This window comes from Lycium ferocissimum, chromosome 7 (genome assembly GCF_029784015.1).
Source record: "Lycium ferocissimum isolate CSIRO_LF1 chromosome 7, AGI_CSIRO_Lferr_CH_V1, whole genome shotgun sequence".
NCBI lineage: Eukaryota > Viridiplantae > Streptophyta > Magnoliopsida > Solanales > Solanaceae > Lycium > Lycium ferocissimum.
Window position 1 is genome coordinate 53,560,424 of NC_081348.1, and position 17,200 is coordinate 53,577,623.

The window sequence follows — 17,200 nt, forward strand, 5'->3', positions numbered from 1 at the left end:
GCAATCTTATCAACTTATATGAAAACCCTAGCTTCAATATCCAAAGAATTCTGGGAGTTTATTAACCCTAGCAAGACCTCTAGCACATGGGTATCTTGATTCTTGTCTCTTGATATTTAATCTCCCTTGGATTTTGGCTTGGATTAGTTTATGGAGTGGAAGAGAGGGTTTTTTTTTTTAGAGAGCTTTTGGATCTGATTTGGTAAAATGAAATGTCCAAATGAAGTGGAAAGAATTATATAAAGCAGAACTTAAACTCCCATCGGGCAATTCTGCGCCCATTTTGACGGGCCGTATAAATTCACTATGGACGAGTCAAAATGGTCCGTAGAACTTGCCATCAAATATGGTTCACCGTGACCGATTGACGCTGGGCTGGTGCAATTTGACGGACCGCAAAATTTTTTGCAGGCCGTCAAATGGTCCGCAGAAATTTTCTGCTCAGACAGACTGTCGTAGAATAGCCATAGATTTTTACTCAGACGTCACATTGACGAGCGATTTGTTGCATTAGAAACTAGACTCGATGAACTTCAATTTGGACAAAAGAAACACACCAAAACTCCTCATATTCTAGGAGATGTGCCTCACCCAATCTGGACCAAAATCCTGTCCGAAAATTTTGCAAAGTTTTACCAAAGTTCCCACAAACCCCATTCCTTTATTTGTTTATTCTTAAATCCTTCCATAGCTCATTTCATGGGCTTAAACCCCCATAACTATAATATGGGAACATGTAATCTCAAATATCCTAAGGTAACTCGTGTTTCCACGATTAAGACAACTAACGCCTAACGAATTTCAACGGACGAACCTACGAGGTGTAACATGATTCAAAGTTCCACTTGGGGCGATTCTTTTAGTGGTGAGTTCAACGATCTTCTGCTGCGCCAAAAGGTACACAATCATTGTCTTGCCTCGCAATTTTTTCTGACAATATATATAAATTTCTTTATATATTAACTGTCACTTTAGATCTTTTCATGTCTAATAAGAAAACAATAAATACAAATTATAATTTACTAAATTATTCCTATTTTATAAAAGTTGATTGATTATTTTCATTTCAATACTTGACTATTAAATACTTTCCAAGAATTACACAATGCTAAATGGGAAGAATTTTATGGGCAGAAAATGGTAAAATGTCTATATTGTCCTTCTTTACTTTTGGCTCCAAACTCTACTATTTTCCCTCCAATTATTTCCTTCCAAAAAAGTAATAATTACATTTTAGCATGTTCATCTTTTTATCTTTTCAATATATTAAATATTTAAATTAAATTTATAACTTCAAATACTTTAGCATTGAATTATATGAACTGAATTTGATTCAATATTATTTTTAACTGGAAATTCTTGCTTGTAAGAATTTCTAATTATATGTTTATATTTTAATTAATTTAATTAACTACTAATGTATTGAAATTGAACTACTATCGAATTTTTTTTTATTTTTTTACCTTTTTTACTAATTCATATTATGATATTTAATTTATTACAATATGAAATATGTATAATACACATCATATATATTTTAACTAGCTTCTCTGCATTTTACATACACATCATCTATACATTTTACCAGTAAACAATTAATTTATGACTCACATTTTTGCATACACGTTTTTATATATTTTAAAATTAAGAAATTGACTCTCTTGCATTACGAATATATGATGCTATACTTTAAAAGTAAATAATTAACTCTTTTAATATACATCCTTAAATATTTAAAAACTGAATGATTAACCATCTCATATTTGAAGTTTTGCTTTTCTTATATTAAGAATTGTGTTAATCGACTTGGACAAATACTAATTTAATTTTTATATTATTCTTAACCTTATATTACATATATGATTGATTTTAATTTCCTTTTTTATTCTACAGTATCTTTTTCTATCTTTAATAGTCCAATAAACTGATATATAGAATTTTATTAGTATATTCTTTTATCTTACCAAACTTATTACTACATTATCCTTTTTATTGAATTGTGCAGTTTTATTTTGAATGCATATTATTAATTAAAAATACAATCTTTGTGGGATTTTTATAAACTATTGAAATTCAAATGTGAAAAATCATTATACATAAAGGTGAAAAATCACTCTACTTATATAAGACAAGGTTAAGTTATAAAAAAAATGGTTTAAATAAATTGATAATATAAAATAATATAGGACATTGGATGATTTACACAAGTGTATATGAAAACATTAATGATTTGATTAAATATATTGTAACTACAGTATTGTACAAGACATTAACTACTATACGACAACAAGTTCGTGTGTAAGCTTTAGCTACATAAGTGAGTAAATATGTGTAAGACTTGAACTTATTGTTATAATTCAACCAAAATAATGTAATTATACAATTATCAAATGTATTATCTTGTGTCGTCGTTCTATCATAAAAAAAAGTTAGTATTATAGTCTTAATTCTTTAATTTTTTTTCCCTAATTTCTATTGTTCACTTAATTGACCATCACATGACTGTTCGATGGATCAACTAAGTTAAATTTTTTGTTAGCATTCAACAAAAATAATATAATAATACAAATATTCAAATATATTTTCTTATTTATACTATCTAAGGATAATATGTTTTATCACAAAATTATGTTCTACATATATAACTCTTGTTACAGTGTATAGGCAGTGAACAAAAACTTATTTCTTCAATTTTCTAAGGAATAATCAAATTTTATACAATTGTTAATTAAGGAAATGTGAGAAAAAAATATAAAACAATATTAGCTCCACATTTTTAGACGAATTTATTCGATTACAAAAAATTTTAACCTGTTATATTATCCTATGATGGTGTATGTTCAAATTGAAAAAAGAAAATGTGACGCGGTCAAATTCGAACCTGTGAATCAATGGTCACAAGGTTGGACTGGTTATCACTGGGCTGCAATAGCTTCATCTGTCGAGTGATGTTAATCAAATTGTATTTATCTGCTTGATAATTAGAGGGACAAACTAATAGGGTTAATTTTATAAAGAAATGGTTTAATCAACCCATAATACACAACAACATAGGACATTGGAGATTAACAGAAGTATATATGCAAAAAATAATATTTTGATTAAATATATTGTAACTACATTATCGCACGAGACATTAGCTACTATATGACAACAAGTTCGTTTGTAGAAGTTAGCTACGTAAGTGAGTAAATATGGGTAAGTCGTGAATTTGTTGTTATAATTTGTTGTTATAATTCAACCAAAATAATGTAATTATACATGTTATCAAATGTATTATCTTATGTCGTAGTTTTATTACAAAAAAAAACATAGTATTGTGGTCTTAATTTTAAATTATCTCTAATTCCTATAGTTGACTTAGTTGACCATCAGATGACTTCATTCGACGAATCAATCAAGTTAAATTTTTGGTTAGCATTCAACAAAAATAATGTAATTATATAAGTATTCAAATATACTATCGTAGGCTATAGTACTACCACAAAATTATGTTCTACATATATATATAACTCTTGTTACAGTGTATAGGTAGTAAACCCGTAACTTATTTCTACCATTTTTCAAGGAAGAACCAAAATTCAATACAATTGTTAATTAGTGAAATGTTATAAAATATTTAATATATATATATATACACACACACACCATTTTTTAAGGAAGAACCAAAATTCAATACAATTGTTAATTAGTGAAATGTGAGAAAATATTTAAAATACACACACACACACACTTTTTAGAAGAATTTATCCAATTTTGAAACACATGTTTAAAATTTTAGTTACAAAAAATATTTTAACACGGTATATTATCCTTTAATGATGCATCTTCAACCAAATCTTATTTCTTCTATGTTTTAGAAAAAATAAAAAATAGTATTAATTAACAGAATGTGAGAAAAATACAAATCAGATTAAATTTTTTGATGAATTTACTCGGTTTTAAAACTTAAATATGTTTAAAATTTTAGTTTTAGATTTAATTTAATTCATTATATTATCCTTTAATGATGTATGTTTAACCAAGTCAAATTTGCTGTTAGAATTCAACAAAAACAATGTAACTTACAAGTAACGAAATACATTATCTTATGCTACAGTTTTATCATAAAATTATTTTCTACATATATAACTCTTGTTTCCATTTTCTAAGAAAAAGCATAATTTAATATAATTATTAATTAATGGAATGCGAGTAAATATAAGAAAGTTTAATTTCACAATTTTTAGATAAGTTTACCCGATTTAAGAAATTAAATATGTTTAAACATACATCATTAAAGGATAATATAATAGATTAAATTAAATGTAGAAAATATATTTAAACGTGTAATCAAGATAGCCTTTCATTATTTTACTACATATGCAATTCTTTGGATAAAATGAATAAGGTGTATATGCTTTAGCACATTCTTTATTCTACACCAAGTAAAAATTATTTTCTACATTTAAAAGTAATCACTCTAGCCTTTCATTACTTTTTCCTTTTAAAAGAAACTTATAAGATTGTCACTATTTTTAGTTAAGAAAAAAACTTTTAAATTGTAGATATGAATAAGAAAAGAAAAATAAGTTGATATTTAAAATCTTGAAAAGCTAAACCCATTAAATGTGTGTAAGAAGAGAGAGAAACTTTACTTTTTCTATACATTGAAAACATAAATCTATCATTATTTTAATAGAAAGAGTAAAGTTCAAAATTTTCATCCTACTTTTTCATTGAGGGCATAAGCGGCACAAAAAAAAAAATGAAATGTCCATAATACCCTGTTCTGCTACCCGTTCTGTCCACAATTTCTGTCCAAAAAATCATTTTCCTTTAAACTAAAGTGTTTTTAAAGCTAAGACGAGGAAATAACTATTGTTTACAGAGCCCAAGACTTTTGTAACCCAAAAATAAATTTTTGGAATCAAAATAACCCATTAAAAAAAAAAAAAAAACCTAAAAAGTCTTTACGCACATATTATGTGCGTAAAAGGACCAAAGTGTAGTTTTACGCTTTAAGTCCTTTTACACACGAAATACGTGCGTAAAAATCGCTTGACCTCTATTCTTTGCAAATCAAACTCAAAATTAAGCTTTTTTCCATACTTTGACCGAAAACTAGTCACGTTTCAAAACACCGGAATATAAATATTTTATATGGAACTTAATGTCTTTTTTAGCGTACAATAATGTCGGCTCATTATATCAGGTATACATATATGTTTGGATCGTCGTTTTAGAGTTGTAAAGTGCTCCCAAATAAGTTTAAACTTGTTATCTTTAAGTTTTTTTTTGGTACATTCACCAGAAAGATTAGTCACGTTTGAAATGTCGGAATATAAATATTTTATATAGAACTATATATTTTTTTTGAGTGTGTACAATAATGTCGTCTCATTACATCAAGTATACATATATGTTTGGATCGTCGTTTTTAGGGGGTTGTAAAGTGCTTTCCGTAAGTTTGAAACTTGTTATCTATCGGTTTAATTGTCATATTTTATAGGGTTTAATTAATCCGGGACGTCGCATGAGTTATTAATAATCGACAATAAATACTAAAATAACTAATTATCATTAAAAAAAAATACCCAAAATATATATAATATTAACATAAAATGTATATTTTATTTACAAATACACGATCTCCTAACGCCTAAGTAAGACCCCACCACCCTCACTATCATCAGGATCCTCTTTCCTCCTGCTTTAATGATAGGATGATCTATGCCATGATCATCGCTTTCTTCCCTTCTTCGGACTACTTTGGGTGAAAATATGCTTCTGTGGGAGACGGCGACGGTTTTCACCTCGTAGCCTCGATAGATGTCTCGGGAGATGACTCAATCGGAGGAAATGAGACTACAGGGACCACTTGAAGAATGAACTGAAATAAAATATAAACAATTTAATGTTTCATAAACTAAACATGAAATAACATATAAACAATTATTTAATAAATTATTTCTTTGTAAAAAAACAAACGGTCGACTCGCCTCTGAGATAGGCGGTCGGAAGGGCTCCTTAAGCTAGCTCCTCAGCAGTCTCTGAGCGCTACCCGTAGCATGTAGGGAGGTGGAGACGGGTCAATCTGGACAGGCGGAGACGGGTCCACAGGCGCAGAAGAATGAACCTATAATACATGTAAATAATTTAGTTTAGATTAATAAAATACTTAATTAATACATTATTTTATTGTAAAAAAATAAATACATATGTCGATGGGGCTCTGAGATGGCATGTAGAGGAGCTCTTGAGAGGCGATGGAGCGAAAGATGCGAGATGGTGCAGGAACACCGTGCAATTTGCCAGAACGAAAAAAAAGTAGTCATCGAAAATAATATCCAAGTCCTCGTCTCCGCCTCCAATATGTAAGATCCTAAGCCTTTTGTGGAAATGATGCCAAGGATCATAACATGGGAGCATCTGCAGCGTATATCGAGTCTTTGTGAAGTTGACGGCTTTGGAAGAAGAAGGGGCCACATGGCCAGACGGAGCACGACGGAGCTATATCGTCGAGGCTGTCTACTAGACCTCTGCCGGCCCAGGCCACCTCTACCCCGGCCCGACCACCTCTGTCGGGCCCTACCTCATCGACCCTACCACCTCCCGGGGAGACACCTGCTGGTACATCCTCATCGACACGATGCCACTCCTGTGCTGTGTCATACCAGTGTCGGTAAGATGAACAACGTTGCGTATATACGCTATCATCGGTCGGTGGACTCGTGGGGAATGCTCTCTCATGGCGTATCACGAGCAGTCATCCGTAGCTGCATATATTTGTAAATTTTAAAATTAAATAAATTCGTAAAGCAATACATAATAAGACGACGATTGAATAAACTTACCCGGCGCCTCGTACGGCTGCGAGAGTGATGCGTATCCTCGGCCGTGGGACGCGACGTCGAGGGGTTGGCAATCGAAAGCGAGTGATATGCATGTACCACATCGTACTCGTGGACCGGAGTGTCATGTCCGACCGCCGCTAGAGTCGTCATTCTCGCGTTCCAAGCATTGACTTCCTGGTGCATACGCGCCTGCAATGCCGCACTGTCAATCGAACACTCATCTCTGGTGTAGTGGTAGTGCTCCTATTGTGTAGCCGCAGGTATGTTCTGCACATGCCCAAACTGCCGTAATACGCGGTCGGGTGCGTGATGCTCAACGATGTCTATATGGATCAATGGACAACGTGCAGTCCACATGTGCTCACCGGCAAAACGCTGGCTTGGTGACCCAAAATACGATGCGTACGGCGTCCGTATGAAAGCTATAAAGGAATTCAACTAGTTAACAATAAAAGACTAACAAAAATAACAAACTAATGTTAAATCAAAAAAAACTTACCTCGAGCGTCGTCATGCGGTCTAAGCCCGATCCTAAGCGGGAGAATGACATAGTGCGTCTCCACGCCCCTGCGAGTACCGGCCTCGCGACCATCTCGCGCGTATGGCATATCCTCGGCAACGTAGTCATCGGGAGGGTGGCGGCTATAAGTGAAAAGGTCTCAACCTAGTCCACACCCATGCTCTGTCAGTCGTCAAAAAAAAAAAAATTATTTATCGGTCGTCGTTTTGAAAAAATATATTTAGTGTTTTATCTACACACACTTAAATATATTACACGAAGAAAGGGCTAAATGCGAGCGACCTCAACCCTCTCACCTATAGAGGCTCGATCAAATCCTCTCGTACGTAAGCCGGAGACGGCGGCGCCCCCATAACATCCCGGTTTGGTCTAGGTCCTCGATAAAGAACGCTCATATCCGCGCCGACGTGTTCGGGGACATGATGCCCCGAATATGATGAGAAGATATAAGCAAGCACGTCGGTCAACATCGGCCCCAGGGCGTCGCCTCGCCAATCGGATGCTTTGCAAATCTACGAGGCGCGAAGTGAGCATGGAGGGAGGGACCGCAACAACCGACTCCGTCCACGCATATCCTCTGCGGAGGCTCGAAACCGGTGAGCCTAGCCGTCTCACCGCGATACGGCGGCATCTCGGAGGGGCTCCGCTCTATATAATGCTTGTCCCGTCATACGTGCAGACCATAAATCACCTCGACGTCCGCGGGGTGGGGTAGCCTCGCTAGTGCGGAAATGAAATGTATGGGTCTCCGGTCGCCGGCCTCAATCATAACGATCACTAGAGCCCTATGGTGCGCAAGCCGACCAACCTCGATGCACTTCGGTAGATACCGCCCCCGACGTAATATATCCATGACACGGGGATGTGGGGAATAGCCTCTAGAATATCCATGTTGACTCCCCAAATAGGTACGGACCCTCTCTTGAGGATGCTTGGTGCATCCCCGTACATGCGGGACTATGCCCGTCTTTAGATAAAGTACCTCTCTGTTGTCGAAGGGTCCTAGCTCCATGGTGGTGTCCTATCTATTTTAGGCATTTTAAATTAATCATTAATACATGAAGTAAGGATTAAAGTGGTATATTTTTTACGCATTTTAAATTAATCATTATTTTTTTAATTAATCTCTAATACGTAGTATTAGTTATGTAATCTTTTACCGAGAAATTATACAAAGGATTGAATCCTAAACTAAGGATTTTCAATTTCTAATTAGCAAATAAATAAATTAATAATTAACAAATCAAAAAATTAACAATTAGCTAGCAAACAATTAGCATATAATTAATAAATAAACAATTAACTAACTAATCAAATAATAAAAAATTAATTAGCATATAATTATTAAATAAAGCGAGACACTAACTAATCAAATAATTAACAAATTATTAACAAATAAACAATTGGCTTAACAAAAACTAAATAAATAATTCGCTAGTCTAACAATTGAAATAACAAATCTAACAATTACCAAATACTAAATAAGCAACTAATAAACAATTAACAAATTAACAACAACTAAACAATAAAAAAAAAATGAAAAAACGGGCTGAAAACAGTCCTTTTGCGCACAAAAAAAGTGCGTAAAAATTTTTTTTGTCCATATTCACACAATAGTGATGCTTAGTTTAATAAATAAACAATTAACAACAAATGAAGAAAAAAAAAATTAAAAACGGGCTGAAAACAGCCCTTTTGCGCACAAAAAAAGTGCGTAAAAGTACTTTTTTATCCAAATAGTAATGCTTTGGTTAATAATGTAATAGAAAAATCGTAGTGAAATACCTAGATTGAAGCTTTGATTTTGAGTTTTTGAATTGAATGCTACGCCGCTTTATTGCGAAGAAACTTATTCTTAGACTTCAATCTACCACTTTTGGGTTGGAAATCAACAAGAAAACGATGTTTTTGATCGCGTGAGGCCCTCGAAAGGGACCTTTAATGGGCGATTTTCATTTTTTTTTTTCGGGGGGACCAGGTGGGGAAGAAAATAAGACGGTAGATATATTTTCTTTTTTACGCATAGATTCTGTGCGTAAAAGGACTTAAAGCGTAAAATTACACTTTGGTCCTTTTACGCACATAATCTGTGCGTAAAGCCTATTTAGGTTCTTTTTTTTTTTTAATGGGTTATTTGATTCTAAAAATTTATTTTTGGGTTACAAAAATCTTTACATCGCTCATTTTTTAAGCGGTGAAGTTTTTAGTAACGACAATTATTTATTGGTCCAAAAGGAAAAACATAAATGAGAAAAGAAAAAGGAAAAAGATGTTTGAGAAAAAACTAGAGAGTACACTAGATAAGGGCAAAAGCAGGGGACGCTAGAACCGATGAGATAGATTCTTGCTTAAAGTAAAGAAGGGTGAGAAAACACATGTCAAAAGAAAAGAGTTAAAGTCATTTTTGGTCCCTCAGTTACTAATAAATTTTGATTTTAATTCTTATAATATTTGATTAAGCATATTAAATATTAATTTAATTGTGCAGTTTTGATGTCTTTGGTTGCGAATATTCACTAATGTACTATAATTATTAACTATTGTATTACTTAATTACTCATATATTATATTAAGTTTGTATTGTTACACCATGTTTACTGGTAATATAATTCCATGTATAGTCAAATATAATATTTTCTACATTGAAGGACAAAAAATACACATTTGAATTGATTGAAGGTTAAATATATTGAGGTATATATTACAAGGAGCAAAAGAAAAACTTACTAATAACTTAGGGATCGTTTGGTAGTTGATTAGAGTTATGCTAGTATTAAAAATATATAGATTAATTATGAAGGTATCTATGTATTATTTTACGCATCATAGTTGGTATATAAAAGCGAAGCATTAATGAAAAATCTTCATCTTCAATAATAATACAATAGTTTGGCTCATACTCTCTCATAAGTATATATGTATTGGTTATGTGTTTCTAAATTACAAACCAAATAACGTGTTAATTTTATTATATGAATAATTTAACTTCTAACCTGCTATCAAATGACCCCTAATAGGGATTAAATAGGCTAATTATCTCAAAAAGGTCAAAATAGAAGGAAAAATAAGTGGGGCCACGGAGGAAGAGATATTGGTGTTTTGCAAAATCCAAAGGTGAGTGTGTCATATGTCAGGAACTCTGAAAACACTCCACACAAGCTTGTACCGTATGACATGTCTTCAGAGATCCATGCCTTACGCTCTTAGGATCGTTTAGTAGGTAGCCAAAATTATTTAGATGGTATAAAATAATTTCAAAATAAGTGGGATAAGAAGAGATATTTTATCTTTTAAACTGAGATGTATTTTATATTTTATTTGGTATAAGGTATAAATTTATTTTTAGAATAAATTTATACCTTGTATTAAATATGCTATAAAAAAATTAGTATTAGGATATTCCAGCTTATACCATGCATCAAACGACCCGTTACTGATACTGGTCACCTTTGATTTTCTTTGATTTAATAATTGAATAAGTCCAAAGCTTTATCAGAAAGTACTCAAAGGGTTGGCTCCTTTTTACAGGACACTGGAAGGTGGCATCCAATGTTAAATTTTGAATTGGATACGGAGTTTTTATTTTATTTTATAGATGCACCTTGTCAAATTGAGTACTACTTCCATATTAAATTCCATGTTGTTTTATAAACTTGCTAATTTTGAGAAAGAATTTAAGTTTTATATATATTGATAATTACTATTTTTATCATCTTATGTATTTCAAGAAAAATACGTCCAATTAGCTAATACTCCCTCTATTCCTTTTTACTTGTCTCTTATACTGAATAATAAATTTTCCTTTTTACTTGTCCATATCATTAAATAACAACATAGAGTACTAATAGTCAAATTAAATTTTTAAAACATAATTAATAAGGTTAATTTGGTAAATAAATTCTTAATAAATACTTTCGCAACAGGAGTGTCAAATCAACATAAGCCTAGTAAAATAAAACGGAGGGAGTACCCTTTTGGTCCCAAATTATGTCCGTGTTTGATTGATCATTAATTTAAGAAAGAAAAAAAAATTAAAATTTATAGTTTAAAACACATCATAAATATATTAGTGTAGCTATAAATTATCTCGTTAAATTTAAATATAGAATAAAAGATTTAAAATTAAATTAACCTTAAATTAAAAATATAATATTTTTTAACAGATTAAAAAACCTAAGCTCTTTTGGGAAATTGCACCTACATAACAAAGAGTATCATTCTGTCATTAGTTTAAATGGTTAAATCACATTCTGGAAAAGACAGAATTGTAAGTCCCCAAATGGTTTGTAAATTGAATAAAAAGTGTGACGGTCTTTTGATATACTCCCATATTTTTAACCATTAATAATTTATTCATCTTGGAAAGCAAAATATATCCAAAAGTAGCATTGTTTACTGGCTGGCGTTTCCATTTAGGCAATTTGTTTGGAAGATAAAGAAAGGTTGGAGACACTCAAACAGACGGCAAATAAAAAAGTGACTCATAAGGTGTTTATCCGATACACTCAATCTCTCAATTCTTTTTTATTAGTACGTCTCGAAAAGAGCAAAATATTTTTAAATTTGTATCTTTTTAGGTTTAACTTCACTCACATAAATATTATAATATATATATTTAATATCATTTTAAAAGTTTAACACGTAAGAATATACTCCCTCCATTCCTTCTTATTTGTCCTCCGTTGATTTAGTGCTTTTTAAAATTACTTCCTCCGATTTAAAAAGAGTATCCACTTAACTATTTACACTCCATATAAAAATTAGTAATTTGACTAAACTATCATTATTTAAATAAGTATACTGAAATTTAGTCACTTAACACTTCATAAGAATAAATCTAAAATAAAATAAGATTAGCTTTTTCTTGATTTGAAAAAATTAAATGGATGCTCTTTTTGAAACGGAAAAGTACTATTTATTGATTAAGGATCAATTTTTCCAAATCATTCATATTAATTATGTTTTAAATTTTAAATTTGACTATTAATATTTTATATAGTTATTTAATGATAGTGATTATATAACAAGAAAATTAATTTTTAGTTTAAAGGACTAGTAAAGACAACGGGACTACAACATACGTAAACAACAAATTTCAATTTTTTATTTATTTCTTTAATTAATAACGAGTTCAAACTATGTCACATGATAAAAATTAAAATGAACTGCAGCTGAATTTATCAAGAAAATGTGTGCACTAACAATGGGAACTAAGAAAGTTACAAACTTTAGCATTATAAACTCACACTTCTCCCTCGAATCCAAAACACTAGTGAAACAAACTTAAAACAACATGACAACATTACCTTACAATTTCAAATCCATACAACATAAAACACCCCAACCCCCACCCCCTTCCAACTGTAACAAAGCAAATCTAACCTAATACTTACACTTAACACTAATCCTTACAAATATCCAAATTTCGCTTCCCCCACATCAACTTTCAAATTTTCTTGAACTTCCAACAAGGTCATCTTAAAATGCCATTGACATCAACAAGAGCTTGATTTTCTCCAATTAGTGACAGAAAATGACCTTTAGCTCACGAGAAGACGAGCATTCATGCATCAATCATCATCTAAGGGCTATCGCGAGCATATGCAAAACTATTATGACAATTTATTTCTTAAATTTCATATAGAGTCAAACTATATCACATAAATTAAAATAAAAAAGAGCAGATTTATAAGAAATTTTGTGCACTGGGAATTGGAACCTGAACGCATTATAAATCACACTTCTTCCTCTAATCGAAACATTAATGAAAGAAACTTAACAACATCATGACATTACCATTACCATTACAATTTCAAATCTCATACCACACAAACAACCTTACAACTAAATGTAAACGTACAGAGCAAAACTAACCTATACTAACACTTAACACTAATCCTTACAAATACCCAAATTTCCCATAAGGTCGTCTTCAAATGCCAACGACATCAACAAGAACACCTTAATTTTCTCCATTTTAGTGACAGAAAATGACCTTTAGTTCACGCGGAGATGAGCACTCGTGCATAAGTGAAGGGCTATCATGAGCATATGTGAATGTAGCAGGACAAGCATGCTTAAAGAACTGTGAATAACTCGATGGTTTACAAGTCTGTGGACTATTAAAATGATTCCTACAACAAAGTTCATCAGTTTTATAAGCTTCACAACCACTTTTACACCCAATAACAGGACCATGACCACCATGTGACCTCAATTGCAAAACTGCAGGACATGTTTCCAACAACTTAGCCCTGCACCCAACAACTGGACACTGCCCTTTACCTGTTATTAAAAAAAAAAAAAATGTGAGAAGATATTATGTAATACATACTCCAGAAATCAATTATTCTTAAGGATATACATTACACGCGTATGCTGTTTTAAGAAATACCGACAAATCTCTACAGATTGCAACCGAACCAACATACTCCCTCTGTTCCATCTTATGTAACTTTCTTTTCTAGTTAAAAAAAGACCAACACATTTTTATTTAGTAATAATAATTTAATTTAAAAATATCTATTTTGCCTTCAATGAGATACTTATTGGCACACAAGAATCTTCACATCCTATTTTAAACTTTATACCCAATCAAATACCTTCACATAACTTTAACTTGGGACTGAGAAAGTATATTGTAGCAGAGTCAACAGAAAATCATCTTACTTTATAAAAACTTTAAACTTACAATTATATTTAAATTAATATCAAGGCCTTTTGACATAAAAAACATCCCATATTATCATTTTAACCCAGTTTAACCTATCCTTTTTGTTTCAATGTACTATTTAAATTTATTTTTTTGAAAGATTATCTATAGCTCTCTCTCAAGAGACTGATTATTGTACGTTCACATACACATAAGTTAAACTCATATTCCATCGTTCATTGTATGTGCCCCTGTTTTGAGTTGGCAGAATCTAGAATAGGAAAAGCTGCCTTTATACATGCCATGATAATTTTGTTGCTATACAAACATGTGAAAATGAAAGATAAAATGTATAAAAAAAAAATAAAAAAAAAAGCAGTGCTACATAAAATGGATACAAGCAAGTATATCTAACATTACCTTCATGTGGTGTAACAGTAAGAGGAATATTAAACCCATCAACAAGGCTAACACCATAAGACGAAAAATCAGCATGTCCATGATGTAATACAAACTGTGCCAAGGTGGCAGGTGGAGCCCCACCAAGTCCATCACATTCAATACGTCCACCACAATCACCAGTGGCACAACTAAACTTACCCTGCACATAACTGCACTCAGTTCTAGCCCAAACACGGCCAGACCAGTGTGCAGTTGGTGCAGCAAAAGAGCGGTGGGTTAGCGAATGAAGCGCAAACCCACCGCGCTCGAGCACTGGGTGGCCAGCATTGGGTTGAATAGCTGGCCAGATTGCGTAAGGACAGTTGTTAACTAGGGTTAACATGAGACCAGAGTAGGTGGCTTGTGAGAGGGCAACAAGGGTAAAAAGGAAAGAAAGTGAAAGTAAAGTTTTTGTTGCTGAAGAAGAATTAGCCATGGTTAATTTTGTTTTGACTTTGTGTGGTGGTGTTTTGTTGTGTGGCAAATCGAAGATAGTTGAGGGGTGTTTATATAGAGGAAAGAGTAGTAGAAGGGGCGGATCCAGACTCGTCTGCTGGACAAACATAAATAGTCCATAAGAAAAGTTAATACTGCTGGTGAATCAATAGTATTAGGATTAGTTATCCTTAGCTAAAATAATAAAAATGATAAAAATACTCCTGAGGTCTCTCAAATATTTTTTTCTACTAAATAAGATGGGGGTATTTTTGTAAAAGGATAAAAAAAAATTCAAAATTATGTAATGCATGTTATTTTTAATAGAACAAACCAAACAATCAATAAAAAATAATATCACGATAACTAATTCCAGCATAACTAATCACAATATAACTAATTTCAAAGATAATTTATCTTCAAACTAAACGACCTCTTATAGTATCGGGTTCATCTCAAGCAGTGTATTAGTAAGTAAAAGTTCATTAAAATTATGACAAATCATAAATATAAATTAAACGACCTCTTATAGTATCGGGTTCATCTCAAGCAGTGTATTAGTAAGTAAAAGTTCATTAAAATTATGACAAATCATAAATATAAATTCTAACTTTAAAAAAATACAATGAATTAATGCTAAAAAAATTGAAAAACGAAATTCATAAAATCTACCTCTATTTTTAGTAGAGATGAAGAGAATGACGGAATTGTCCATTGTTTGTTTTTTTGTTCATAGAATGGAAAAGGCAATGGGAAAAGGGAAAGTTTCCTCTAGCGCTGGTTCTGAGGCACGTTGTTTTTGTCCTTGAACAGTGCGACTTTTCTGACTCGGTAAAGATTCATTTTTTGAAAAAGGAAACCGATCAAGTTGCTAGTGATCTCCACTTTGTCCAGAAGAAAAAGGGATGGATCTACGACAAGGGAATTCAGCCAAATCCATTGCATTTTATTTTAATTCGAACACTTTTTTTTTTTTTTTTTGGAAATTCCTAGTCGCTACTCAAAGAAATCAAGACTTGCAGAACTCCGCTTCACCGTTCATAGGCTCACAAACCACACATGAATGTACACCGTTTTGCGTGCAGCAAGTTCACGTCCGATGAGCTCTGACTTAGAAGGTTGTTGGTGAGGAGAATCGATCTCAGGTCTCACACGTGGGAAACCACTCACCCAACCAACTCAGTCAATCCTAGCAAGTAATTCGAACACAATTCGATATTTGAATACAAGACTTCACTTCTTCCATCCCAAAATAAGTTTTGTATTAGCTCATTTCACGCTAATAAGAAAAACAATAAATATAAGGTATAGTTTATAAAGGTTACCCTTATTAGAAATCTTTAATATAAGGGTATAGTTGCAAACGGAGTATTATTTTTGTCTTGGATTGCTAAAGGCACACTTATTTTGAGACAATTTTTTTTGCTAAAGTGACGCTTATTTTGGAAAGGAAGGATTAGTCCACATGCAATTCAAAGTGTACTTTAAGCTTTTTGTACTAGTTCGTTCATCTCATTTTGACTTCTGTTTAGCTATTTTCACGTCTATTAAAAATAATAAATGTAAGGTATAATATACTAAGTTAACCCTATTAAAAAAAATAGATTAAATTTTTCTTCTTAAATACTGTGTACTTTTATTTAATATCAAGGATATAGTTGGAAATAACTATTACATTTATTTCTAAATTTCTAAAATGACAATTATTTTGTAATTTTTTTTAAAGCTAAAGTGACTTTATTTGGAACGAAGGTAGTAACTATATACTCGAGTAGAATTCACCGGTCATTATCCAATTTTAGGCCACACAAACTTATTCCTTTTTACTATATAAAAGTCATCCAATTGTAAAGTTTGTCATGCAAAAATTACTTTTTTTTTTTGCAAAAGTCATCCAATTTTGATCAAGTTAATTAACTAAAAAGAAATCTAACCTGAATTTTAAATAGATTAAAAAGAAAAATGAGACACATAAATTAAAAAAGGAGGAGTACAATATTTTGTTGATTAAGCTGATATATAATATTAGGTCTTCCCTATATTCTAATTTATGTGACATAGTTTGAATCGGTATAAAAAAGAAACAAATACTTTTAAAATTTTGTGGTTACATTTTAAATATGTATTGTACAGTTATAATTTTTTTAAAATTTTTGATCCTAAACATACTATAATATTTGTATAGTTATAAAAATTTCTCATAGTAAAATGAAAGATGTAAAATTAATTGTGTTTTAAATTTGAAAGTATCGTACTTTTTGCGGCGGACTTAAAAAAAAATGTTACATCAACTGAAACTGAGTAAGTAATTGCCGA

General features: G+C 31.8%; 1 protein-coding gene across 1 annotated transcript; it reads right to left on the reverse strand.

Annotated features, from left to right (window-relative positions):
- Positions 1-13,068: 13,068 nt before the first annotated feature.
- Positions 13,069-14,948, reverse strand: LOC132065664 (osmotin-like protein). Its single transcript, XM_059459154.1, has 2 exons — positions 14,429-14,948; positions 13,069-13,641 (listed from the first exon to the last, which is right to left on the reverse strand). Exons 1-2 carry the CDS (start codon positions 14,883-14,885, stop codon positions 13,334-13,336), a joined length of 765 nt encoding a protein of 254 aa, XP_059315137.1. The 5' UTR covers positions 14,886-14,948; the 3' UTR covers positions 13,069-13,333.
- Positions 14,949-17,200: the final 2,252 nt, after the last annotated feature.